The 27,055-nt window shown below is 44.0% G+C and overlaps 1 protein-coding gene across 12 annotated transcripts in view; it reads left to right on the top strand.

Moving 5' to 3' along the window:
• The window catches only part of TRIM2 (tripartite motif containing 2), a 158,598-nt gene that overhangs the window by 106,242 nt on the left and 25,301 nt on the right, over window positions 1-27,055 (top strand). For all 12 annotated transcript variants that reach the window (XM_044224853.1, XM_044224850.1, XM_044224854.1 and 9 more), the window contains 4 exons: window positions 1,996-2,233; window positions 14,997-15,148; window positions 16,315-16,495; window positions 17,610-18,333. In XM_044224853.1, the coding sequence (XP_044080788.1) occupies window positions 1,996-2,233; window positions 14,997-15,148; window positions 16,315-16,495; window positions 17,610-18,333 (1,295 nt within the window). The remainder of the gene's footprint in view (window positions 1-1,995; window positions 2,234-14,996; window positions 15,149-16,314; window positions 16,496-17,609; window positions 18,334-27,055) is intronic.

Below are 27,055 nucleotides of genomic sequence, written 5' to 3'. Positions count from 1 at the left end.
TCTAGCCCCATCCACTTCGGTTCCTCCATCTGATGGCCGGTGGTGGAGATTTTCAAGATCCTATCACAAGTCCCTATGTAATATGCGGAATGAGTTTTGAGAAGGTCACTGTGGTTGCGATATGGAGAAAGGTTAGAGGATTTGAGGGTGCGTGATAGTGTACAGAGCTATTCCGAAAACCCAGGAAAGGATGGTGTGAATCAGATAACAAGAACTGGAAACATTGGAAGGTGTTTAGGCATTTCCAGCCTTCAGTGGTGGGTTGGATGTGGAAAATGGACATTAAGGAAATGACTGTTTTCAGCACGGCTCCCAGTACCTGCTTTGCCTAGATGAATGGATGGAGATACTGCTCATTGAGAGAGAAGAGGACCTGATTTGGGGGTAGAACATAGCTTTGGGTTTGGACATACCAAGTTTTAGGACCTGTGAGACGTCTAAGGGGAAATGCCAAGAAAGCTGTTGGTGTAGAGATCAGGGCCTCAGAGGAGACATCTGTGGAAGAAACAGAAATATGGGAGTGTTGTACGTATGGCCATGCATGTGGATATGATGTCCCTGGGAGACACACACAGACTGTGTGGCTCAGCAGAAAAGACAGAGCACATCGGAGAACCAAGTACGTGAATTGTCACAAACAAGGAAAGATAAAGTTTCAAAAGAGAACAGCTGGGAGGCAGGGGTCAAGTTTGATGAGTGCTGCTGAGAAAGGAGTAAAAAATGTCTATTGTCTGGATGTAGATGCTCTCAGTGACCTTAGCAAAAGCTGTTTTGTTTCTGGTATTGATTCAGAGATAGCTACTTCTGGGACACAGGAAAGTCAATTAACCTCCTTGATGTCAGTTTCCTCATGTACATAGTAAGAGGAATGAGACTAGATCAGAGGTTTTCAAATTCCACTTGGTGGAGCAACAGGGAAACACTGTGCACAGTAGTTATGGAGACCGTAGGTTCTAACGCCCAGTTGTCTGGATTTGCACTGGGTTTGCCCAGTGCCCTTTTCCACTGGAGTTCTGAGAGCGACTTCTCTTCCCTCTGCCTGTGTTCCTTCATGTGTCTAAAGTACCTACTCCATGGGGTTATTGCAAGTACTTTGAATCTAGTGAGCAACACATATGTAAGTCATTATTAACAATGCATTTTGCTAATTATATGATTGAGTTAATCAATTGCCTGTTGAGTAGAGGCGAGAAAATATCATGTTGATGTGTCTCTGGGTGTCCTATCCCTGCTTCAAACACAGTATTTTCCCCGGGATATGGTTTTCTTTTCTTTCTTTCTTTCCTTTTTTTTAAGATTATTTATTTATTTATTTGAGAGAGTGAGAGAGAGCATGAGTGGGGAGAGGTCAGAGGAGAAGCAGACTCCCCGCTGAGCAGGGAGCCTGATGGAGGACTTGATCCTGGGACTCCAAGATCATGACCTGAGCGGAAGGCAGTCACTTAACCAACCGAGCCACCCAGGCACCCCTCAGGATATGTTTTTAACATCTGAGATCTGCTTATGCATTTGTACATAAAAAACATTTCAACACCAATGGAAAACCTTGACCCATTTCTCCCCATTGTAAAAGTCCACAAGTCTGTGAACACGACACTGGATATTCTTGAACAGTGCTTCCCAAACTTTCATTGTGCATAAAGCCCCCCGGGGAGCTGATTCAAGCAGGCCCGGAGTAGGACCTGAGATCAAACTTCCTGGAGAGGCCAGTGCTGCTTGAGCATGGCGAGGCTCCATGGAACACCACCAGAGTCAATGATATTATCCTTGAGCTTCATCACTAATCCCATCAGCTGACAGCGCCCGTGTGAGTACACCTGACCTCTTGGTTCCGGAAATCTTATTTTCCTAGAAAAGGAGACTTGAGTGGGAGTTTCTACAAAAGAGCCCATACAGGTGCAGAGGACATGCGTGCCACCCGTGAAAGGAGGTGGTCCCGTTCTAGCCCGTGAGCCCCTTGTGCTGACAGTCCCCCTGCTTCTGCCCCCGTGACAGGTGCCTGCAGAACTACATTCCCGCCCACAGCCTCACCCTTTCCTGCCCTGTGTGCCGCCAGACCTCCATCCTGCCTGAGAAGGGGGTGGCCGCGCTCCAGAATAACTTTTTCATCACGAACCTGATGGACGTGCTGCAGCGAACGCCGGGCAACAACGCTGAGGAGTCCTCCATCCTGGAGACAGTCACCGCGGTGGCTGCGGGAAAGCCTCTCTCTTGCCCAAACCACGATGGGAATGTAAGTGAGTGCATGGGGGCATGGCCTGGCTTCCAGCTGGGTGGGCTTCAGGCAGTCAGAGGTTAGGCGCTCAGAACTCCATCCCGGAAATGGGCAGTTAAAAGGTATTCTTCACAAAGCTCAGACTGTTTTGCCTGCTAATGTGCTCTGATCAAATGCATGTAAATAATAAAATCAGTCTTCCTTGGGTCTAATAGCACCCAGGAGACAGACCCATATTTGCAAAGTGGGTATTCTTAGACCCACATAAACATCTGTAGAGTAAATTATGGAAAAGACTCAATAATAGATAAATTCTCCAAATTGAGAATGATGATTAAAATGTTAATTAATTAGAGTTCTTTGTTTTTCTTATGAGGGAAATGTTTCCCATGCTCCACGAAGCCCTAATCCTTCATAATACATAGAATCTGAAGACGTGTGAATCCTTGATAGTAGGTTATAGATGAATTTCAAACATATTTCCTGCTAGTAGCAAGCATAACTATTAGAAACCTAGGAGGACCCATGTGTACCATCAAATCACTGATTCACAATAGCTCAGCCCCTTGAAGAGACTGCATTGCCTAAGCACTGGCTTTGGATTCTGATTGCCTGGTTCAAATCCTGCTCTTCAACTTCTTCCCAGTGTCAGCTCTTCTGGGTTTATTAAATTCTGTGTCTCACGTCCTCATTGGCAAAAAAGAAGTAGTAATAGTATTTACTGCGTGGGGTTACTTGGAGAATTAGATGTTTAAGGCACAGAAATTGTCATAGTAAGCTCTTGATAAATGTTAGCTATTGAAATTGTTTCTTATCAATGACTTTATTCCTTTTTTTCTTTATCATGGCCACTGCAAAAGTATTAGAAACTGCTTATAATAGAAGGCCTAGAGATAATAAAATCACTATCAAGCAAGCTATCAATTATTATTGTTAGAGCAGAGCAGTAATTATTAGCCATAACTATTACTTATTTACTTCATTTCATACCACTCTGTCTGCCCACTACACCCCAGCCTCACCAGCCTAGAACTTGCCAATTAGTTTCTCACCCTGGGGCTTGACTGTTCTTTAAGCCTTCTGCCTACAGTGCTCCATGTTCCCTCTCTATGTGGCTAGCTCACTCTCATCCTTCATACTTCAGCTCCGATTTCTTCCACACAGAGCAGTCTTCTCTAACTGCCTGTCTGAGGCAGACCACCTCTGACACCCAGTTCCTGGGCCTTACATCACTTTCTTGATTTCCTTCATGCCATTCACTGGGCTCTGCTTGCCTACATCTGTGTATTTGCTGGCCAGTTGATCCACTGGTGTTAACTTTTAGAAAGTGAACTCCAAGGGGGCCTGGGTAGCTCAGTCAGTTAGGTGCCTGCTTTCCACTCCGGTCATGATGTCAGGGTCCTGGGACTGAGTCCTGCATTGGGCTCCCTGCTCAGTGGGGAGCCTGCTTCTCCCTCTCTTCTCCATCTGCACTGTCACTCACTCTCTCTCTCTCTGTGTCAAATAAATAATTAAAATCTTGAAAAAAGAAAAAAAAGAAAGTGAACTCCAGAAGGGCAGGGACCATGTTCACCATTATATTCCTAGCACTAAGCACAGTGTCTTATACATGGAAATATAGAAATAAACAGAGGCCATGTATTCTGAACTTGCTATAGCAAAGAGTCAGCCACCACCGCTTATGTTTTGGCAGAGACTCAAAGGCAGGCAGAGGAATGGGAACGCTCTACAGGAGACAAAAGGGAGGGCTTTAGGGTTGCTCTGACTGGACTCTGTTGGCATGGGGAAGCTGGAGGCAGGCTAACTAGAAGTGGGGCATTGCATGTGACTGGCTAGGGGTATATATTTGGTTTTCTCTGGTTGATATTAAGTGGAAGTGGGGACAAATTTACAGAAGCTCTCCATAATCCATTCCTAGCCATTTGGGGCCAACTGTCGTAGATGTTATTGCTTAGCTTTTTGGATTGTTAGTAGAGACAGTATTCTGTAGGAAGTAGCAGGCTGGCTTCCTGGCTTGTTTATTGAAGGTAAAGGGGTTGCTTTCCTGGACAGCATGTGGGTTAGGGTTCTTTTTTTATATATGATCTGGCCTTTGTCCATTTGTGAATTCAGTCTCTTAGAAGTCAGTCGGTACATATTTGTTGAATGAATTCGCCAGATACCATGCTTGACTTTGTGCACACCACTCTGCAAAGTAGGTATTAGATACCTTCATTTTATTTATTTATTTATCTGGTTGTCTTGTCTGTTTATTTCTTTTTATTAGTTGCCTCCATTTTATAGACCAAGAAACTGAAGTTTGAACAGTTTTAAGTCCCAAAGCTGATTGACACATCGTAAAATCTAGACCAGGAAGCAATAAAATCCTGAGCTTTTAGGTAGCCAAAATAAGAGAGACATTGCGGATTCCATATCTTTCATTATTTAATTGAAAGCACATCAGGCTGTCAATAACCGTGGTTTTCTATGCAATGTTCTCCAAGGGAGAATTACTATGTAGGTTTTGTAAAAGGAACTTTAAAAGATATTTTCAATTAGTTTGAGTATTTTTTTTAAAGATTTATTTATTTATTTATTTGACAGAGAGAGAGAGAGAAGGAACACAAGCAGGGGGAGTGGGAGAGGGAGAAGCAGGCTTCCCTTGGAGCAGGGAGCCCAATGCAGGGCTCAGTCCCAGGAGTCCAGGATCATGACCTGAGTTAAAGGCAGACGCTTAATGACTGAGCCACCCAGGTACCCCTGTTTAAGTTTTCTTCTTATGACTGTCTCTCACAATGGCTCCTGCTGAAGCCGTCTCCTCCTAGAGCTCACATTCTAAATACTAGACTGTGAGGGCATTTCTACCAGGTACAAGAGTTGTCTTGAAGTTAGTCCACGCATGGAGCTCTCTGGAAATCTGCTTTGATAGAGGAGTGAAGTTTTAGGAATATTGGGAGATCTACTCTAGACACTGGTCTAGATTTGGAATGTAGAGAGCAATTGTATACAATGAGAAATACTGACAACTGTAAAGAATACATCAATAAGTGAAAGTAGGGGCACCTGGGGGGCTCAGTGGGTTAAGTCTCTGCCTTCGGCCCAGGTCATGATCTCAGGATCCTGGGATCGAGCCCCAAATCGGGCTCTGCTCAGCAGGGAGCTTGCTTCCCCCTCCCCCTCTGCCTGCCTCTGCCTACTTGCGATCTTTCTCTCTCTCTGCCAAATAAATAAAAATAATAATAAAAATAAGTGAAAGTAAGAGGGTCATGAATTCAGGCAACAGCCTGTAGCTCCTTGCAGTGAGAGCATGGAGATGGGCGCTGGCAGTGGGAGCGTAGGTGAGTTGAAGGATACTGGGAGGAACCTAGAAAGACAACTGGGGAGAGATTGTGAAAACTATGAATATCATGGAGAAAATGTTTGATCTAAACTTCGTATGCAATAGGGAAACATGAAAACCTTTTAAGTAGGAGATGGATATTTTCCTGGACTTATGGAGTAGCAGAGATGCAAGGCTGCAACATCAATTTTGAGTTTATTGAGTGATCCAGATAAGAGATGCTAAGGGGTGGGAGAATGACACCAATGGACCTGGAGAAGAGAGGATGAATTTCAGGGAAGAGAGTACTCTTTCACTTGAGAATCTGCCTCCCACAAATAAAACGTCATATGCTAAAATCTGTTCAACTAAGCTGTTAAGACTTGAGAATTTGAGCCATTTAAATTGGTCATAAACTAAAATCCATCAGTATTTTTTCCCTTGTGTAGACCAAGTTCATATACCACAATGCATTGAAGTTGCATTAGTAGCATACATTATAGAAATACCCCAGACCTTTATTAAAAGCTCATAATTATTTAATCAAAAAACCCTGCAAAATTAGACGATTTACAACATAGTGAAAGTGAAAACCTTATCTATTTAATGTATAGGGTAAAGTCCAATCTGTACTCGGGAAATTTTATAGGTTTATTTTCCTTTATTTAAAAAGTTCAATTCAGGGGCGCATGGGTGGCTCAGTGGGTTAAGCCGCTACCTTCGGCTCAGGTCATGATCTCAGGGTCCTGGGATTGAGCCCCGCATCAGGCTCTCTGCTCAACAGGGAGCCTGCTTCCTCCTCTCTCATCTGTCTGCCTCTCTGCCTGCTTGTGATCTCTCTCTGTCAAGTAAATAAATAAAATCTTTAAAAAAAATAAAATAAAATAAAAAGTTCAATTCAAAGAGTTAGGGAAAACAAAGTAAGTATATGGAACCCAAGAGCAAGAAAATAATAAAGATAAACTTAGTTTGAAGATAATAAAACAATTGAGTTAATAAATCTATGAGCTGTTTTTTTAATTAATGAAATAATTTGACACCTGATAAACCCACAAAAGGGAAATGTGACTGTATCAAATGAGGACTAATAAAGAGATATCAGTACAGCTAAAAGGATTTTTAAAAAAGAGTTATTTATTTATTTGAGAGAGAGAGCTAGTACATGAGAAGAAGGAAGGGCAGAGGGAGAGGGACAAGCAGACTCCCTGCTAAGTGGGAAGCCAGACCTGGGGCTTGACCCAGCACCCTGAGATCATGACCTGAGCCTCCCAGGCACCCCAACAGTAACTGTAAAATTCTTAATTAAAATGCCCCAGCAAATTCATATTATGTAAACATTAATAATTAAAGAAAATTATGCATATCATGAGAGAAAATGGGCAAAGAACTCAGAAAATTCACAGAGGATATAAAATGACTAATTATCATATGAGAAAACATGTCAAACTTCACAAATAATCACATCTTTTCAAACTAGGTACAGGTTTTTAAAGATAATAGGTAGTGCTGATGAGGATAGGGGAGACATTTTCCTATGCCGTGGGCGGGAGCGTGAATTGCTCTACAGAACGTTTGTGTCAGTTTGTTAAACTACAATGAGTGTTTTATGCAACTTCCTATCCTTTCATTCAGTAATTCCATGAATAGAAATATTTCTGAGGAAACTGCTGGAGAAGAGAATGAAGATAGAAGAATGTTAATTGAAAAATTTATGTAATTGCAAAATTGGAAATAATCTGAACGTGTAGTATTAGGGAAATGGTTACGTTTTGGTTAAGTCCCTATAACTGATTATTGGGTAGCCACTGAAATTGATGTTATGGTAACAAGTGACATTTTTCCAATATTGAGTATGACTATGTGTTTATATAGACCTTTGTTTTTAATGAGCAAGAGCACCCTATATATGCAGTATAGAAGGGAGAAGGATATTCTGTGCCACCTGAGGTACAAACAGAATTTCTAAAGATGTATTTCCTGAGCACAGCTCAGCAAATGAGACCCTTGGATCCTGCAAGCTGCTAAGCAGAATCACTCTTAGAGATGGTGATTCCAGCAAAGTTAAAGAATCCTTTAGGTTAGGGACGCCTGGGTGGCTCAGTTGGTTGGACGACTGCCTTCGGCTCAGGGCGTGATCCTGGAGTCCCGGGATCGAGTCCCACATCAGGCTCCCAGCTCCATGGGGAGTCTGCTTCGCTCTCTGACCTTCTCTCCTCGCTCATGCTCTCTCTCACTGTCTCTCTCTCTCAAATAAATAAATAAAATCTTAAAAAAAAAAAAAAAAGAATCCTTTAGGTTAAAACTTTGTCTGGTCCCTCTACAAAAAACGCATCACATCAAATCCACTAAAAATTAAATCTAGAGTTTGAACCTCCTTGAGGTAGATGATGCTATTTAAAGCATGTTTTGGCAGCGCCTGGGTGGCTCAGCTGGTTAAGCGTCTGCCTTTAGCTTTCCGCTCAGGTCAAGATCCCAGGGTCCCAAGATCAAGTCCCATCAGACTCCCAGCTCCTCAGGGAGTCTGCTTCTCCCTCTGACCCTCTCCCCTCTCACGCTCTCTCTCATTCTGTCTCTCTCAAATAAATAAATAAAATCTTTTTTAAAAAGTTTAAAAAATATATGTGCTGCCGAAGCGAGCACTAAAAAGTTTAAAAAATAAATAAAGCATTGTTTGGGTGCTTTCTCTGTGCTGGAATCATATAATTTATAAACTAGCAAGAGGCCTTGGAAATTAACAGCATGTGTCTTGAATCATTCTATTGTTTCATCAAAGATTGTAGGAGTTCACTGCTGCTTTGAAACAGGGGTCCTCATTGCATAGTCAAGTCAGATACATGAGTATTGCAGATAAATTGCTGCAGTTAATTGCCATGGGTAAATCTTTAAAAACAATTCAAGCATCTGAAGGTTAATAAAATCAGGTAATTAACAATAAAGCAGGATGTTGTCCTCATAACTGCCTGGTGCTGATTAGCACACGTGGATGAAAGCCTGTCATTTGCTTTAAGTGCTGTGACACTATCTGTCTTCTAATTAAACTGCCATGGCCGTATTGTCCAATACAAAGAAGAATGGGAATAGTGGTCAGGGGTTTAAGAGGTTCTTTGCACGTAGAGCAGACATTTGCGCTCATGCTCGTGGTCCCTGGAACACAAATGATCATTAAACCCTGTTATGGCTTGCTTAGGCACCTTACTAATGAGGATGTTAAGAGGTGCAAAGGAGAGAGCCTTATTAAGAATGCCCTACCACTGGGGTGCCTGAGTGGCTCAGTGGGTTAAGCCTCTGCCTTTGGCTCGGGTCATGATCTCAGGGTCCTGGAATCGAGCCCCGAGTTGGGCTCTCCGCTCAGCGGGGAGCCTGCTTCTTCCTCTCTCTCTGCCTGCCTCTCTGCCTGCTTGTGATCTCTCTCTGTCAAATAAATAAATAAAATTAAATTTAAAAAAAAAATGCCCTACTACTAACAAGTCCCCACTTCCACAACCCCCAGCATGGCCACAAGGCCCTGACCACCCTTCCCACTATGTTAGTAATGCATACTTCTTGCCTTGTCACTTTCACAAATGGTAACTACCTGTCAACAAAAATACGCTAGTCCTAGCCTCTGGCCCATCCACCCTAGGAACACCAGCATCATGTCACTCACAATGGATGAGCTCCACTGAGTCTCACACTTCGAACAGTGACCTCTCAGTCAAAGAGATCAGAACCTGAGCACAAGCATTTGAGAATGACTGGTCGTTCATTCACATTTCAGAATGATTCTAGGGCCTGTGTTTCCAAGAAACACTTAGGAGGCCAAACCGGGGATAATTACCCAGGTACACTGCTATCTCTTCAAAGATGCGTTTTTTTTTTTTTAATTTAAGGGAAAATTCATATAACATAAAATTAAACAACCATTTCAAGTTATACAACTCAGGCCGGCTCTTGATTTTGGCTCAGGTCATGATCTCAGGGTCCTGAGATCGAGCCCCCCCCACATCAGGATCTTCAGTGGGCATGGAGCCTGCTTAAGATTCTCTCTCTCCGGGCGCCTGGGTGGCTCAGTGGGTTAAGCCGCTGCCTTCGGCTCAGGTCATGATCTCAGGGTCCTGGGATCGAGTCCCACATCGGGCTCTCTGCTCAGCAGGGAGCCTGCTTCCCTCTCTCTCTCTCTCTCTGCCTGCCTCTCTGTCTACATGTGATCTCTGTCTGTCAAATAAATAAATAAAATCTTTAAAAAAAAAAAAAAAAGATTCTATCTCTCCCTCTGCCTCTTCTCTCCACCCCCCTCCCACCCACTTACTCTCCCTCCACAAAAATATAATAATTTTAAAAAATTAAAATATACAGTTCAGTGGTTTTTAGTATATTCAACAGGTTGTGCAAGTATCACTAATTCCAGAACTTTTTCATCATGTCACTCCCCATTCTCTCTTTTTCCTAACCCCTGGCAAGCACCAGTGTGTGTTCTATCTCTATAGATGTGTCCATTATAGACATTTGATATAAATCAGTCATAAATTAAGGGCCGTTTTGAATCTGGATTCTGTCACTTAGCATAATGTTTCCAAAGTTCATCTACATTGTAGTATATAGATCTTTGTGCCTTTTTTATGGATAAATAATAGTTCATCATCTGGATATACCACAATTCACTTGTCCCTTCATCAGTTGTTGGAGATTAGGGTTGTTCCCACTTTGGGACTGTTGTGAATAATGCTTTGAACACTTGTGTACAAGTTTTCCTGTGGATGTATGTTTTCAGTTTTCTTGGGTATATACCTAGGAGTGGAAGTCCTGGGTCACATAATCATTCTGTACTTAGCTTTTGAGGAGGCACCAAATTGTTTTCATAGTGACTTCTCCATTTTACATTCCTGCCAGCAAAGTAGGAGAGTTCTGATTTTCCCACATTTTCACCAACACTTATTATTATCTGACTTTTTGAGTCTAGCCATCCTCGTCGGTATGGAGTATCTCTTCATGGTTTTGATTTGGATTTCCATAGTGATTAATAATGTTGAGCATATTTCTTTTGTGCAAATTGGCCATTTGTATATTTTCTTTGGAGAAATGTCTCTCCAAGTCCTTTGCCAATTTTTGAATTGGGTTCTTGAGTTGTAGGGATTCTTTATGTGTTCTGGGTACCTCATCCTATCAGATATATGGCAAGCAAATATTTTTTCCTATTCTTTTCACTCTTTCTTTTTTTTTTAAGCTTTTATTTTTAAGCAATCTCTGTACCCAATGTGGTGCTCAAACTCACAAGCCCGAGATGGAGAGTCACATCCTCTCTTGACAGCCAGCCAGGTGCCCCTCTTTTTATTTTCTTGGTCGTATCTTGATAGTGCCCTTGACGCACCAGATTTTTTTTTTATTAACATATAATGTATTACTAGCCCCAGGGGTACAGGTCAGTGAATCATCAGGCTTACACATTTCACAGCTCTCACCGTAGCACATCCCTCCCCAATGTGATGCACAAGATTTTCACTAAATCAATAGATCAGTTTTGGGCATATTGCTCTCTTAACAGTTTTAAGACTTCGAGTTCATGAGCATGAGTTATTTTTCCATTAATTTCCATTATTTAGGTATTCTTTCATTCTTTCAACAATGTTTTGTAGTTTTCAGTGTACAAGTCTTAAACCTTCTTGGTTAAATTTATTCTTAAGTATTTTCTAGTCCTTTGATGCTAGTATAAATGGCATTATTTTCTTGATTTTATTTTTGGATTATTCATTGCAAAGTATTTAGAAATACAACTGATTTTTGTTTGTTGATCTTGTATCCTACAGCTTTGCTGAATTCATGTGTTAGTCCTAATAGCTTTGTGGGGGAGGGAGGCCTGGGTGGAGGATGTATTCTTTAGGACTTTCTGTATATAAGATCTTATCATCTTAGAATAGAGAAATTCTTACTTCTTTCTTTCCAAAATCTGTGCATTTTATTGCTTTTTCTTGCCTAAATGCCCTGGCTCGAACTTTCAGTACGTTGCTGAGTAGAAATGGCAAGAGTGGTCATCCTTGTCTTGTTCCTTATCTTAGGGGATCACCATAATATGATGTTAGTTGTAGGATTTTTGTAGAAACCTCTTATCAAGTTGAGGAAGTATTCTATTTCTAGTTTGATAAGTGTTTTTATCATGAAATGGTATTAGATACTGTCAAATTTTTTTTTCTGCATCAATTGAGATGACCATGTGGGTTCCCCCGACTTTATTCTATTAGTGTGGTGTATTACATATACTAATTTTTGTATGTGAACCACTTTTGCAGTCCTGGGTTAAACTCCACTTGTTCATACTGTATAATCCTTTTAATATACAGCTTGATTCAGTTTACTGGTATTTTGTTAAGGATTTTTGCCTCTATATTCATAAGGGATGTGAACTTTTCTTGTGATGTCTTTTGCTTTGGTGTTGGGGGTTGTTGGCGTAATAGAATAAGTTAGGGTATGTTCTCTCATCTTCTATTTTTTGAAGAGTTTGGAAGGTTTGGTGTTAATTCTTTAAATGTTTGGTAGAATTCATCAGTGAAGCCATCTGGTCCTGGACTTTTCTTTGTTGGAAGTTTTTTTTTTTTTTAAGATTTATTTATTTACTTGACAGATATCACAAGTAGGCAGAGAGGCAGGCAGAGAGAGAGGGAAGCAGGCTCCCTGCTGAGCAGGGAACCCGATGTGGGGCTTGATCCCAGGACCCTGGGATCATGACCTGAGCCGAAGGCAGAGGCTTTAACCCACTGAGCCACCCAGGTGCCCCTGTTGGAAGTTTTTTGAATACTGATTCAATATCCGATTATAGGTCTGTTCAGGTTTTCTGTTTCTTCTTTGGGTCAGGTTTGGTAGTTTGTGTGTTTCTAAGAATTTATCCATTTTATCGATATTTTTCAATTTGTTGGCATACAACTGTCCCTAGTATCCTGTTTGTCAATGTTGTTGATCTTCACAAAGAACCAACTTTTTGTTTCATTGATTCTCTCTATTGTATTTCTATTTTCTGTTTTGTTTATCTCCACTTTCATCTTTATTATTTTCTTTCTTCTTCTTGCTTTGGTTTTAATTTGTTCTTCTTTTCTAGTTTCTTTAAGATTGAAGTTTAGGTTATTGATTTGAGATCTTTTTTCTTTTTAAAGTAGGCATTTATAACTAGCATTTTGCTCTGAGTGCTGTCTCATAAGTTTCGGTATATTGGGTTTTCATTTTTACTCATCTCAAAGTATATTCTAATTTCCCTTGTGATTTCTTCTCTGACTCATTGTTCAAGAGTAGGTTATTTAATTTTCCAGGTTTCCTTCTGTTACAGACTTCTAATTTAATTCCATTGTGGCCAGAGAAGATACTTGTGTGATTTTAATCTTTTTAAATTTGAGACTTTTGTGACCTAATATATGGTCTATTCTGGAGAACTTTCCATGTGTCCTTGACAAAAATGTGTATTCTATTATTGAATAGAATGTTCTATAGATGGCTGTTAGGCCTAGTTGCTTTATTGATCTTCTATCTAAGTGTTAGATCATTAATGAAAGTGGGGTATTGAAATCTCCAGCTATTGTTGGACTGTTCATTTCTCCCTTCAATTCTGTCTGTTTTTACCTCATATATTTTGGGGCTCTGTTGTTGGGTACACATTTGCTTGTAATTGTCATATCTTCTTGATAAATTTATCATCTAATCATAATATAATGTCCTTCTTTATCTGTTGTAACAACTTTTGTCTTAAAGTTTATTTTGTCTGATATTAGAATAGCCACTCCAGTTGCCTCTCTTTCTCTCTGTTTCTTTTTTGGGGAGGGGGAAGCAGGGAGAGGCAGAAGGAGAGGAAGAGAGAGAGAATCCTCAGCAGCCTCCACACCTAGGGTGGAGCTCGCCAACCCAGGACTCCATCTCACAACCCTGAGTTCATGACCTGAGCTGAAATCAAGCATCCCGTGTTTAACTGAACCACCCAGGCACCCCACTCCTGCTCTCCTCTGATTACTCTTTGCATGGAATTCTTTTCACCCTTTTAATTTCAATCTATTTGTGTCTTTGACTCTAAAATGAGACTCTTATAGACAGCATACAATTCATTCAAAGAGCAATTTTTGAATACTTACTTTGTGCAAGTAATTACTTAGGCTCTGGGTAAGAGACTTCCTGTGTTCAGGAACTTAATATCTTACAAACAGTTCATAAAATGGGGTATAAATAAAGGTGCTTTGGTGGGAACATTCACTTTGTGAAAATCCACCAATCTTTAGGAAGACTTTTGCCCTTTTCTATATGTGTCTTATACTTTAAGAAAAAGTTCCCTCCAAGAAGTACTTCCGGAATTCAAAATTGGAAGAAGTTATTTTCAGCTGAGAGAATAGGGGAATGCCTTCACCTGGAAACTGACTTTTGAAAGGCTTTATGTTATATTGTTACTGAGAGTTCATCATAATCAGGATAAGTGGCTTTATTTTCATGGAAGTGGATGATACCATCATCATCTTCTTCATCATCATCATCATCATCATCATATCGTCATTGCTGCTGCTTCATCGTGTCAGCACCAAGCATCATCTACTTCTTCGTGCATATTAACCTACTGAATTCTCAAAGCCTAGGAAGTAGGTTACTATTATTGTCTTTATTTGACAGAGGAAAACTTGAGACACAGTGAAGTTACCTAAGTGGTAGAGCCAGAGTACAAATTGCTCCCTACAGCTTATCTCTTATAGAAAGAGTATCAGTTCTCACAGTATGGTTCAGGAACCCTTTGGGACCCAAGACCCTTTGTGGGGAGGGCAGTCCACAGATCAAAACTGTATTTACAATAATACTAAGGCATTATACGCCTTTTTCACTCTCATTCTCTCAGGAGTGTACAGTGCAATTTTCCAGAGACAATATGATCTGTGCTGTCACAACAGATTGAATGCAGAAGCAGATAGGAGAATCCAGTTGTCTTCTATTAAGCCAGACACTGAAGGAAATTTAATAAGTAGGAAACAATACCACTCTCCTCACAACATTTTTTTGTTTTGCCAAATAGAGCTATCTTTCATGAATTGTATTGTTTATGTTTGTTTATTGTTTATTTAGTGGGCTTATTATTGCTTTTGATAAATTAATAAATATTTATAATTTTTGTTTCGGTTTTTCAGATAAATATCTATAGATACAATTCACATACATAAAAGCACTTTGGAGTCCTCAGGCATTTATAGAGAATGGGAAAGTGTCCTAAGATCACAGAGTTTGAACATCACAGTCCCACGCTATTCAGCTCTCAGGTAATAGCCACGGAAGAGCTGGTTTTGTGAGGACAGCAGCAGCTTTGGAGTTTGGCCCACCTCTGTTTGAGACCTGCACAGACAGTTTACCCTTCCTTTACTTCTGTGACATCGGACATACTGCCTACATCCTGGGGAAGCCATGAGTGTTCCATGAGAAGGCTGACTAAAGGCCTAGCGCATAGTTAGCACCCGATTAGTGGTATTGAACCAGACCTTGTTTTTGTGCAACCCACAGGTGATGGACTTTTACTGCCAGTCTTGCGAGACCGCCATGTGTCGGGAGTGCACTGAGGGGGAGCATGCGGAACACCCCACAGTCCCCCTCAAGGACGTGGTGGAGCAGCACAAGGCCTCACTCCAGGTCCAGCTGGATGCCGTCAACAAAAGGTGCACACGCGTCCCCCAGACTCCCGACTGGCTGAGCATGAGGCTTGCCCTCTGGATCTCCGGCCTCAGTGGAATAATAGGTTCACGCTACCTAAATAAATTCTCCTTTGATGGTGGATCTGTAGTCATAAACTAGTGAGTGATAAGGGTCATCCCCTGCCCCTTGGTAAAATTCCAACCTCCTTATGAGTGGTGGCATTTTTATTTTAGTACCTTTGAATGACTAAATGAATAAAATACTTTCAGGGAAAATGCTCCCTGGAGATCCCTGAAATCCATGCCTGAAACCAGGCTCTCTGAGTTTTTCTTAGTTGCTCTTTCTGACATATACTGGTATACTGGACCATTGTGTTGACTGTCACTAGCTTGTCTCTGTTTGAGCCCAGCAAAATAGTACCAACCAGTGATTGTTCAATTTTCCTTATGATTCCCTGCTTCCAGCCTTACTCTTTGGCATGGAAAAAAGTTGTGCGATACATGAGAAAGACAAGAGAAAGGAAGTAAACAACCAGCTGAAAATCTGTCATCACCAACAGTTGTAGTGAGAAAAGTATGGTTATTCTATAATAATTAAAGGAACTTGGAAGCTTGCAAATGTTGCCAGGAAACTCAGAGTCTGGATAAGTTTTTCATATGATTAGGTGAAAAGATACAGCTATATATTTAGAGCAATGGTTCTCGATTGTGGGCTGTTAGACCCTTGGAGGCATTTGGCAATGACCTGGAGATAGTTTGGTGTCACAGTTGCGTGTGGGGGTGCTGTTGGCATCTGGCAGAAGACGGGATGCTGTTAAACATCTTACAACACCCAGGATAGTCCCCTGCAACAAAGAAGCATGTGGCCTATAATGTTATAGTATCAAGTTGGAGAAGGCTTGCTTCAGAATGAGGAGAAGCCATGGTGTTTAGAGAGCCTCAAGACTTTGTACCATCAATTATTAAAATTAGATGATTGATTAGATGAAGTAGACGTGGACCCTCAAAGTCTTTTCTCTCAAAAGCAGTTAATTATGTCATGTCTTATTTATTCTGTTCTTCCGCTATTACTTTTTTTGAAGATGATGAAAGGCAAAGAAAATGTTTTCTGACAAAACATAGTGTTTAGATAGATGTTTCTCTGTTTCTGGGTTGATGTTAAATAATGATCTTTAATGACTGTCCTCCAGGCTCCCAGAAATAGATTCTGCCCTTCAGTTCATCTCAGAAATCATTCATCAGTTAACCAACCAAAAGACCAGCATTGTGGATGACATCCATTCTACCTTTGATGAGCTCCAGAAGACTCTGAACGTGCGCAAAAGTGTGCTGCTTATGGAACTGGAAGTCAACTATGGCCTCAAACATAAAGTAAGATATCAGCCATTCTCATAGATACACAGTAAGAGACATGGTATCCTGGGCACCTCTCTGCACTAGCTTACTGTGTTCTAATAATAGCAAAGGGGACTCAGATGGGTCCTTAATGTCACTGTTGCATAGTAAACAGTAGTTTTCTTTTTTAAACAATTTACTTAGTTATTTTAGAGAGAGAGAGAGAATGAGTAGAGCCGGGGGAGGGACAGAGAGAGGAGGAGAGAAAGAGAAGCAGGCTCTGTGTTGAGCAGGGAGCCTGATGCCAGCTTGATCCTGGGATCCCAGGATCACGACCCCAGCTGAAGGCAGATACTTAAACAACTGAGCCACCCTCCTGCCCCAACAGTAGTTTTCATTTAATGGCACATCCAGCTATTTTTTCCTTCCTCTTTTCAGCAAAGTTCTATGATTCTGTAACCATAAGGTCCAATTTATAATTTGACCCAAGACAAGATTGAATATAAAGTCACGTTTTCAGGATTTAGGTTTAAGCTGGATTATTTTCCTTCCTTGATTATAATGTCTAATAGTCTCTTAATTGCTCTCTCATCCACACCAACCTGTTAGTCAACTTCCAAGAGAACCCTGACTGCGGCCTTTAACATGTCCAATCACAAAACCAGGGATCAAAAGCTTCTGCTATTAGGGTGTGGAGGGTTTTCATTAGTCTGGTTTCTGTTCCTTTAGGTGGCAACAGGGGATTTGGGGACTTTAGGGAGAGATACTGAATAATGAATATTTCGGATGCCGGGCATAGCAATTTGTTTTCCCGGCTCCTAGTGGTGACGTTTCCGCTCGCCCCATCAAAAACACATGACCCAAGAAATATGTGTGTGGGAGACTCAAGGCGAGGAGGAAGGGAAAGAGGTGGTACCGGGAACGCAATTCAGAATCAGGCTTTAGAAGCGGGTTCGCTGGGCGGGATTAAGTACCTCCCCCTCCCCCTGGGAGAGCCAGCGGCGTGGGCAGGTGCTGGGCCCGGTGGCGGCCCGCGGAGGGCCGTGCCCCCGCGCGCCGGCGCGCAGCGTTCGCTGGGCTGAGCTCGCGAGCCCCGGCGAGCGCTCACCCGACCTCGCTTCCCCCCAACCCCCTACCCCCACCCCCGCAGGTCCTTCAGTCGCAGCTGGACACTCTGCTCGAGGGGCAGGAGAGTATAAAGAGCTGCAGCAACTTCACGGCGCAGGCCCTCAACCATGGCACGGAGACGGAGGTGCTGCTCGTGAAGAAGCAGATGAGCGAGAAGCTGAACGAACTGGCCGACCAGGACTTCCCGCTGCACCCGCGTGAAAACGATCAGCTGGATTTTATCGTGGAGACCGAGGGGCTCAAGAAGTCCATCCACAACCTCGGGACGATTTTAACCACCAACGCCGTCGCCTCCGAGACGGTGGCCACGGGCGAGGGTTTGCGGCAGACCATCATCGGGCAGCCCATGTCCGTCACCATAACGACCAAGGACAAAGACGGCGAGCTGTGCAAGACGGGCAACGCCTACATCACCGCCGAGCTGAGCACGCCCGACGGCAGCGTGGCGGACGGGGAGATCCTCGACAACAAGAACGGCACCTACGAGTTTTTGTACACCGTCCAGAAGGAAGGGGACTTCACCCTGTCGCTGCGGCTCTATGACCAGCACATCCGAGGCAGCCCGTTCAAGCTGAAAGTGATCCGGTCGGCCGACGTGTCTCCCACCACCGAGGGCGTGAAGAGGCGCGTGAAATCCCCGGGGAGCGGCCATGTAAAGCAGAAGGCGGTGAAGAGACCCGCCAGCATGTACAGCACTGGGAAGCGAAAAGAGAATCCCATCGAAGACGATCTGATCTTCCGAGTGGGTAAGGAGAAGGCGCCGCCGCACCCCGTCGTCTGAGCGCTGCTCGGGTTAAGGGGCGCCAGGGAAAGGGCTGTGGGAAATGGGAACCTTGCGGGTGGGGACTTGGACCTGTAGGCGCTGCGGGACACTGGGTATTAGGTGAGTTTAGGCAATCTTCTCCGGAGACTTTAGGATTTATTTCCCCCCTTTCCTCCCTCCTCCTCCCTCTTTCCTCTCTCCCTCCTCATCTTCTTCCTTCTCTTACCTCCCTTCCTCTTCGCCCGTCAGCCTCTCTCCCCTCTGTCCTCCTCCTTCCCCACAAGTCCTCTCCACCCTGCGCCCCCCCATCTCTCAATTTCCCCCTCTCTGTCCCCCTCTCTGGTTCCCATCCCTCTCTCCCTCTTTTCCCTTCTTTCTCCGCCTTCCCTTCCCCCTCTTCTCCTTATGCTATCCTCTCTCCCCCTTTCCTCGCTGCTCCTTCCCCACCTCCTCCTTTGTAACGCTAGTGCTGCATATTCATTGTAGAAAATTAGAAACTGAAAATAAGCAAAAAGAGAAAATAGAAAAAAATCACAGCACTCGACCCGAAATTTTGAAGGACGTGTTGACCAACTCACCGCCCCCTGACCCCCCACTCCCGCCAAAGGAATGTCTTTAAGCAGTAGCTAAAGGCAGAGCGATTGTTACTTGAGATCATTCCTTTGTTTCTCTGAGTCCCAGCTCCGGCTGCACTGTGGGCGGAGGGCCTAATGCCTCCCTGTCACCGCTTCTGTACAATAGGGCTGGGGATGGGGGACACGGAGCATCGCAAGTCATGGTCACTTCCAGGTGTGTGTAGCTGGAAAGCAGCCCCAAAGAGGGGAGGGTGGGTGGAAAATATGGAGAATGGAATGGGGCTGGGGCGGAAACCAGGCGATGAGCCAATAGATTGGAGAATGCAAATCTCAAATTCCCTTGTCTGCATTATTGCCTCCGATTTTAACTGTTTATTCTCTCAGTAGAAAGCAAACTAAAAGGTAAAAAAGAATGAACTTTGTCATTCTTCATATCCTGCTTATCTTTCTGCCTCTTAAGTCCTGTGTTGCAGAATCTCCGAAAGGGCACTGTATGAAGCGTGGGGTTCAAATAGATTGGGAGACCTTAGCTTCAGTTAAGGAAAGTTTTTGTTGTTGGTGGTGGTGTTTTAACCCCGGAACCTTTAGAATCTGCCAGTGTGCCCTATAAATCTCCAAGGCAGGAGAAGGGATAACAGGCAGCACTTCCACAAAGCTTTCCTAAGCAGAGAACTTTTTCCATGGCACATCCTGGGAAACAAAGGCTCCTTGGAACCTCCTTGGTCAGCTGCTGCTCATGTGTTAATACTGTATCTTGTAAAGGCCACGATGGGACATATAAGTTGTCCACTCACAGCCCAGAGGCCCTCCTCCCTTCACTGGCCATATGTGCCACATGTGTGCAGAAGTTGTAGATCTACCTGCTGAAGAGGGATGGAGGAACTGGGCGAGGACCTGGGCAGGTGCAGGAGTAGGAGCCTCCCAGGTCTGCTGCTCCGGTTCTGCCACTTAACTTGAACTTCAGGCAGTCTCTCAGCTTCTCTGAGCTCCAGTTTCCATGTCCATAAAATGAGAATAGAAGAAATACCTGCCTGGCGGAGCTGATGAAGTTCTAGAATATAGGTGAGGTTCGGTGGGGTGAGGTCTGGAGCCGATGACCAAGAAAGAATTCTTGAGATATCTTTGGTGCAAAATGGTGGTTTATTAAAGCATGGGGGCAGGACCCGTGGGCAGAAAGAGCTGCTGCCCCCGGGTTGTGAGGGGTGGCAGGTTATGTACCATGGGGGTGGGGGAAGGAAAAGGAAGGTTTCAGTAGAACGTTCATATGCTAAAGAGGACCTACAAAATACCAGATACCAGAGGCCTTGCCCTTGCCAAGGTCTTTTTGCCCTTTTTAGCAAGCTATTAAGATAGTTGGGAGATTCCTAAAGAATGTCACATGCCCTACCCAGGAGTGGGAGTGGGGGAAGGTTGCAAGGTGTCAGCCTTTTGCTTTGTCCTCAGCCAGCCTTCTGTTCCCTCAGAGCCCTTGTGAGTTTCAAGCTTAATGCCTCCTGGTATGCTGTCAGAGTTAAATAAATGAGAACTATTGGTTTGCACAGGCAATGAAGGTCCTTAGATTTTCCCTACTTCCTTTTCTTCTAATTTTTTTTTTTAACCTTCCTGCTCCCCCACTGATCTACTGCATTGAGAACAAGCTCAGTGGGTCTCCTGCTTAACCCTTTCCCCCAACCTCCTCCCCCAGCCAAGTGATCCCAGCCTATTTCTCCAGGCAGTATGCCAAGTGGAAGAGGACAAAGATCTGGGTCTGAATTCTAATTCTCCTTAACAGCTGGGCAAGTAGTTTACCTTTTCAGAACCCAGTGCTCGGTTACTGGTAGCTGTTTTTTTCCTATTGCTGTTAATTTGAATCTCCATCATCACCACCTGTGATTCTCACCTGACGTACCTCTTCCGGTGTTTCCCTCCACCATATTGATTTTGAATCCTCAGCTCCCACCAGAGAAGGGGGTGTATGCTTTTCCCTCCTGCCCATTGCAGATTCACTGGTGATTCACTGGCATAGGTGGGAAGGTGTTTAAATGTTTAAACATCCGTCAAGAACTTAGAAGAGTGCCTGGCATACGGCACTGTGTCTGAGCTTATTCGTGAAGTAAAGATGCTGTCTTAATTTGCCAGGGCTGTCCTGACAAAATAACATAGACTAGGTGGCTTAAACAAAGGAAATTTATTTTCTCACAATTCTGGAGACTGGAAGTCCAAAATCAAGGTGGTGCCAGAGTTGGTTTCCTATGAGGCCTTTCTCCTGGTCTTCAAGGTGGTGGTCTTCTTGGGGCTTTGTCCTTACAGGGTTGTCCCTCTGTATATGCAGAACCCCTGGTGTTTTTCTCTCTTCTGATGAGAGATTAGGGCCTCACCCTAATGGCCTTATTTTAACTTAATCACTTCTTTTAAGACCTTCTCTCCAAATGCATTTACATTCTGAGGTACTGGAGATTGGAACATGAATTTTGAGGGTTCAGCCCAGACGTAAGGGCAGAAAGGAAAGCAGGTCTTTCAAGCCTGTTTCTCCTTAACTTTATGTTTTACTCCAGAGCTAGCCAAAAGAAACCACTCACGGTGCAATAATTTGGCTCAAGAAGCGTTTCTAGAGCACCCGGTGCCCTCTGCGCACTATGCCAGGTGATGAGAATCTAGAGATGGAAGAAACGAGATCTCCCTCAAGGAGCTTACAGTCTGGGTCATAGATGCATGACTGCTTGACTAAATGTGGTGTCGCACCAGTCTCTCCATCAGAAGCAGGAGGTGAGAGAATTCACCTGAGACAGAACAAGGGAGATGGAAGTTTTTGGAGTAGTGGGCGGGACTGAGACTGAGGCAGTGGGTGGGATTCGTTTTTAAAGAGGAAAGCTGAGGAGGTACAGGGATGTACGAACTCTTCCTTTTTTGGGGAGCCAGGCTGAGTTGTAAGTAGCCCATTGGTCAGTTAGGGCCTCCGGGTGTTTTGAGGCTATTTTGAAGTGGGTCATCTGAGGGGCGTGTCTGTATTCAACAGGTGCTCACTGGGGCCCTTTCTGCCTCCCACCGCTCAAGCCTGTTGCCTAAAAGTGGCCTCTACCCTTTTACCATGGGTTAAGGGGTGGAAAGCTAGGAAAAGGAGAAAGAATGTATAGAAGGACACGAGCAAAGAGGAGGAGTTATCCAGGTTGACAGGTGGAAGTAGCACTCCAGGTCGAAGGACCAGTGCAAGGAGGAAAGGCTTGGTGAAGAGGAGTGAACTTGAGCGAGGTTTCCGGGCAACACACCCTGTGAGAAGATGCAGGGGAGCAAAGGTCGGCGCCATGGGATGTGGGGAAGGCACTGGCTGGAGATAAGGCTGGACAAGTTAGTGTCAGCACCCACTGCTCCCTGAACACCCTCTAGGCTTCCATACCAGGCACCTGATCTCTGAATTCTTTCCCCAATGTTATCTTTTCCCCAAGTTTCACCTTCTCCTTTGGAGTCTGCTGTGATGATTACTCTTCATGCATGGGCCTCATTTCCCAATAAGATTACAAATTGCTTGAGGTCAAAGATGATGTCCAGCAATACCCCAAAGAATACTTGGCACAAGTACTTTATTCGTTTGAATAGGATCCAGTTGTGACCTTCCGTGTGATTTAACTTCCCTCTCACCACTGTCAGGCCTCAGTGTTGTCCAAGAACACACAGACCAGACAACCTGGCGCTAACCCCAAGGCTAGTCATTCACATGTATCCCCATGTCTGGAACTGTGCTGCGCAATGTCAGGCAAACAGTGCTGGCCTTCTAAGAGCTTGTCTTCTTGATGTCTGTACTGTAGGCTACAGCAGGTTGAGTTTATATTAATAATTAGAAGACTTTCAGCTTTTTTTTTTTTACAATTATAACTTTATTATTTTTTTTTAAAAAAGATTTTATTCATTTATTTGCCAGAGAGAGAGTATGCACAAGCAAGGGGAGTGGCTGGCAGAGACAAACAGAGTCTTCATTGAGCAAGGATCATGACCCGAGCCAAAGGCAGACACTTAACTGACTGAGCCTCCCAGGCATCCCTATAATTTTGTTTTCGAACTTTAAGTTTCTCTGTACAAGTCAGCTTTTAGGTGCATAACAATAGAACATGCACAGTTTGGGGGGCGCCTGGGTTGGCTCGATCGGTTAAGCATACAGCCTAGGACTCTGGCTAGATCAAGATCTGTGGGTCAAGGGATGGAGCCCTGCTTTGGGTTCCACACTAAGCTGGGAGTCTGCCTCTCTCCCTCTGCTCTTCCCCCCCAATCACGGTCTCTCTCTTTCTCAAAGATATAAATCTTCAAAAAAAAAAAAAGATAAAATACATCTTTAAAATGTTATTTAAAAAACAAAAACAAAAAAACCCGCACAGTTTGACCAGTCCCTCTGTGCTTGTGTTGAAGCCTGCCACATGTAACCCAAAATTCACTGAAATTCAGCTGTACACCTGGCAGGATAACCACGGTTCTACTGTTCCCTCAACGGGTCTCACACATACTCAAGGCCTTCAATTTGTGCTTCAGAATGTATAGTTTTGTTTTGTTGTTTTTCTTTTAAAAATTTTTTTTTTATTTTTTTAAAGAGTTTATTTATTTATTTGACAGACAGAGATGACAAGTAGGCAGAGAGGCAGGCAGAGAGAGAGAGAGAGAGGAGGAAGCAGGCTCCCTGCTGAGCAGAGAACCTGATGCGGGGCTGGATACCAGGATCCTGAGATCATGACCTGAGCCGAAGGCAGAGGCTTTAACCCCACTGAGCCACCCAGGCGCCCCAGGATGTATAGTTTTCATTCAACAACCATAAATAATGTGCTGATTCTCTGTGCTCATGAGAGTGAATCCCCACTTTCTGGGTGATGGAAGGGATTTTTCAGGGCTAAATCTGACTCCCATTTTCACCCTCCTCACCAATTATCCAGCCCCCAAGTTAGATGGAATTCTGCTGTTGAGCACTTCAAATGTGCCGGATACTTGGCTGGGTCGCGGTACAGAGAGGGATGAGATTCTGACTGTGACTTAGAGGAAGTGACCATCCAAAAGAGACAGAGGTGTACAAAAATGTACCTTCGGCTTCAATCAAGACACAGACACTGGAGTGGCAAGGAGTCCCGGAAGGTTCCCAGAGATAGCCTCTAAGCCTAAGCTGGCTCTGAAAGGGACTGTCAGATGTAAGGGAAGAAAGGGTGCTTCAGATGAAGGGAGAGAGGGGCAAAGGCAGGAAGGTGAGAAACGGAGCTGGTTCAAGACCGTAAATGATGCCGTCCTCTTGGAACCTTAAATGAAATAGAAGCAGAGAGAAGGTTGTGTTTTCCTTGATAAGGAGCTTGAACTTTGGTCTCCGTCTCTGGGGAGGGCCAGGGAGATGGTTTCTGTAAGCCGCAGTGATGCTTATGCTCACTGGAGTTTGAGACCCATAGCCGGGTCTCTGGGGAGGCCCTGAACTGGGTGATGTAGCGTGGTGGCTTACTAAGTTGTTTATTTCCAGAGAGCCTGGAGGCATTCTAGGTCATGTAAAGTCTCCCCTAGGAAGCAGTAGTCCACTTGAGCTAATTCAAGTGCTAGGGTTCAGAGTATTTCAGTGCAGTGGAGAGGAAATGGCCAATTTATAAAGGCTTAGGAAGGGGCGCCTGGGGGCTCAGATCCTTCCTTAAGTGACTGCCTTCGGCTCTGTCATGATCCTGGGTCATGATCCTGGAGTGCCAGGATGGAGTCCTGCAGCAGACTCCCTGGGAGTCTGCTTCTCCCTCTGACCTTTTCACCCACCCACTGTGCTCTCTCATTCTCTCTCTCTCTCAAGTAAATAAAATCTTAAAAATAAATAAATAAATGAATAAGCAAACAAATAAATGCATGCTCAGGACGGAGAGGGCAGGGCTCTGGGACCAGACTGAATTCTTGGTGTGTGACTTGTGTGCTGTAGGGACGTGAGCCAGTAGAGTGAGTGGCAGTTAAGGCTGTGCACTCTGAAGCCGTCTGCCCTGGGTCCCAGCCCCAGCACTGCCACTTCCTCATCTGTGCGGTCCTGCCTAAGTTTCTTCTCTCAGTGCCTCAGTGCTCTCCATAAAATGAGTAGGAGAACCACCCACCTCCCAGGGGCTTCGAATAACGACTGGTACTGAATGACACACCGTCTACTTTAGAGAGGCAAAGGGAGGTAATACTAATTGACATTTTATTTGTAGCTGTCGTATAGAAGTAAGAGTTAACCTAAGTCTTGAAGAACAGTCAAGAACTGAAAAGACTCCCTCATTTAAATCCCAGCCTGCTATTTATTAGCTATATGATTTAGGGGAAATTATGTAACCTTCTGTGCCTCAGTTCCTTTATCTATAAAATAGGGATGGTATTAAGGTGTACTTGATCTGGAAAGGATTAAAATAACATATGTAAAATGTATTCACAGAGTTCAGGTGTATAGTAAGGACTCAATAAACGTTGGCTGTTGTTGTTACTATTATCCTCATCAACCCAGTTAAGGATAGTCAGGAAAGGAGGCAGATTTCAGTTTTGATCAACCAGGCTGAAGTGTACCCTAGGCCCTTTAGAGTGTAGGTTTGGAGCTCAGCAAAGAAACCAGGGCTAGAGATCCATTTGGGAGTGAGACGTATAAGGAAGTTAACTTTAAATCATGAGCTTCAGTGTGGTTCAGGAGGGAAGGATGGGGAGCAGAAGAGAAGGAAGGACTAAGCGTTCTCCGAGACAGGCTTTGTGCAGTCCATTTCTGTGTGGAGTCTTACTAAAAATCTTACTTAAAACCTTTGGTAGGAACGACACCCTTCCAGCTCCTTATGCTCCCACAGCAGAGAATATCTACAGACACCACCTCCTAACTCTGGGCTCCCTGATTTCCTGTTAGCAAGCCGGACATCAGCCTTGAGGGGAGCATTTACACTACAGAAGTGGGGGAGAGCTACAAGTCCAAGCTCTTCCCATGGTTCCCACCCCTTAAGAGCCAAATTACCGCGACATATAATTATCCCCCCTCCTGAAGAAATGGGGGCTCCAAAAGCTTTTGGGCAGGACCCGAGACACCTGGGCCTCTGATGCCCCCACCTTTATTTATTTATTTATAAGATTTTATTTATTTATTTTACAGAGAGAGAGAGAGAGAGAGATCACAAGTAGGCAGAGAGGCAGGCAGAGAGAGCGGGGGAAGCAGGCTCCCTGCTCAGGAGGGAGCCCGATGAGGGGCTTAATCCTAGGACCCTGAGATCATGACCTGAGCAGAAGGCAGAGGCTTAACCCACTGAGCCACCCCGGTGCCCCAACCCCTGCCTTTTTAATTGTATGACAATTTCTCTTCATCTTAAATGTCTTTTAACTACCATGGCTTTCCAAAGTTGAGAGATTTGATACCTCCCACGCCTGAAAACTGAATTATATGCCCACTGTGAATGAGTTACTGTGCTAACTCTGATACTGTGCTGGAAAACAATCCTGAATGAGTTTAGGGAGGTAGCTTAGAGCATCTGTTGATGAAACACCGGGATTATTTTCCCCTGCACTGTTAGAGTTTGCTGACTAGAAGCGGTGAGCTGGTTTTGTCAGCTACTAAAGAAAATCATTAAACAAAAGGGAAGCCAGAAGACGTGGGAGGGAGTGAAAGAATCACAGCTGAATTGTTTCAAATTATGTAATTCATACACCATACCTTAATGTGTCAGTGAGAAGAATGGAATGGAATACTCCTTTGTACTCTTCGTATTCTAGTGGGCTTTCTTATAATGTAAGAGGGATGTCCTGAGTGCTAGGCGCTGTGCTGGGGTATGGGGTGCACAGCAAACAGGACAGATGTTGCCCCTGCCCTCGGAGAACTAACATTTAGAGAGGGACAGTTAAACAGTTAAAATGCCATGTGCTAGCGGATGGAGTTCCTAAGGGTTTTAGAGAGAAAGCACGAGCCATATGAGCCCAGAGGTAATCAGGAACCTGGTATTCTAAAGTCTAATTAGAACCTGGTATGCTAAAGTCTAATTAGAAAAAAGCAGGGGCGCTAGGGCACCTGGCCTGGTGCTCAGTCCGTTGAGCTGCTGATGCATGGTTTTGACTCAGATTGTGATCTCAGGGTCCTGAGATCAAGCTTTGCCTAGGAGTTCTCGCTGAGCAGGGAGTCTCCTTAAGTTTGTTTGTCCCTTTCCCTCTGCCCCTTACCCCCAC

Source organism: Neovison vison, chromosome 11 (assembly GCF_020171115.1).
Source record: "Neovison vison isolate M4711 chromosome 11, ASM_NN_V1, whole genome shotgun sequence".
NCBI classification, from domain to species: domain Eukaryota; kingdom Metazoa; phylum Chordata; class Mammalia; order Carnivora; family Mustelidae; genus Neogale; species Neogale vison.
Note: the sequence above shows the minus strand (reverse complement) of the source record. Positions and strands in the feature narration are given on the sequence as shown.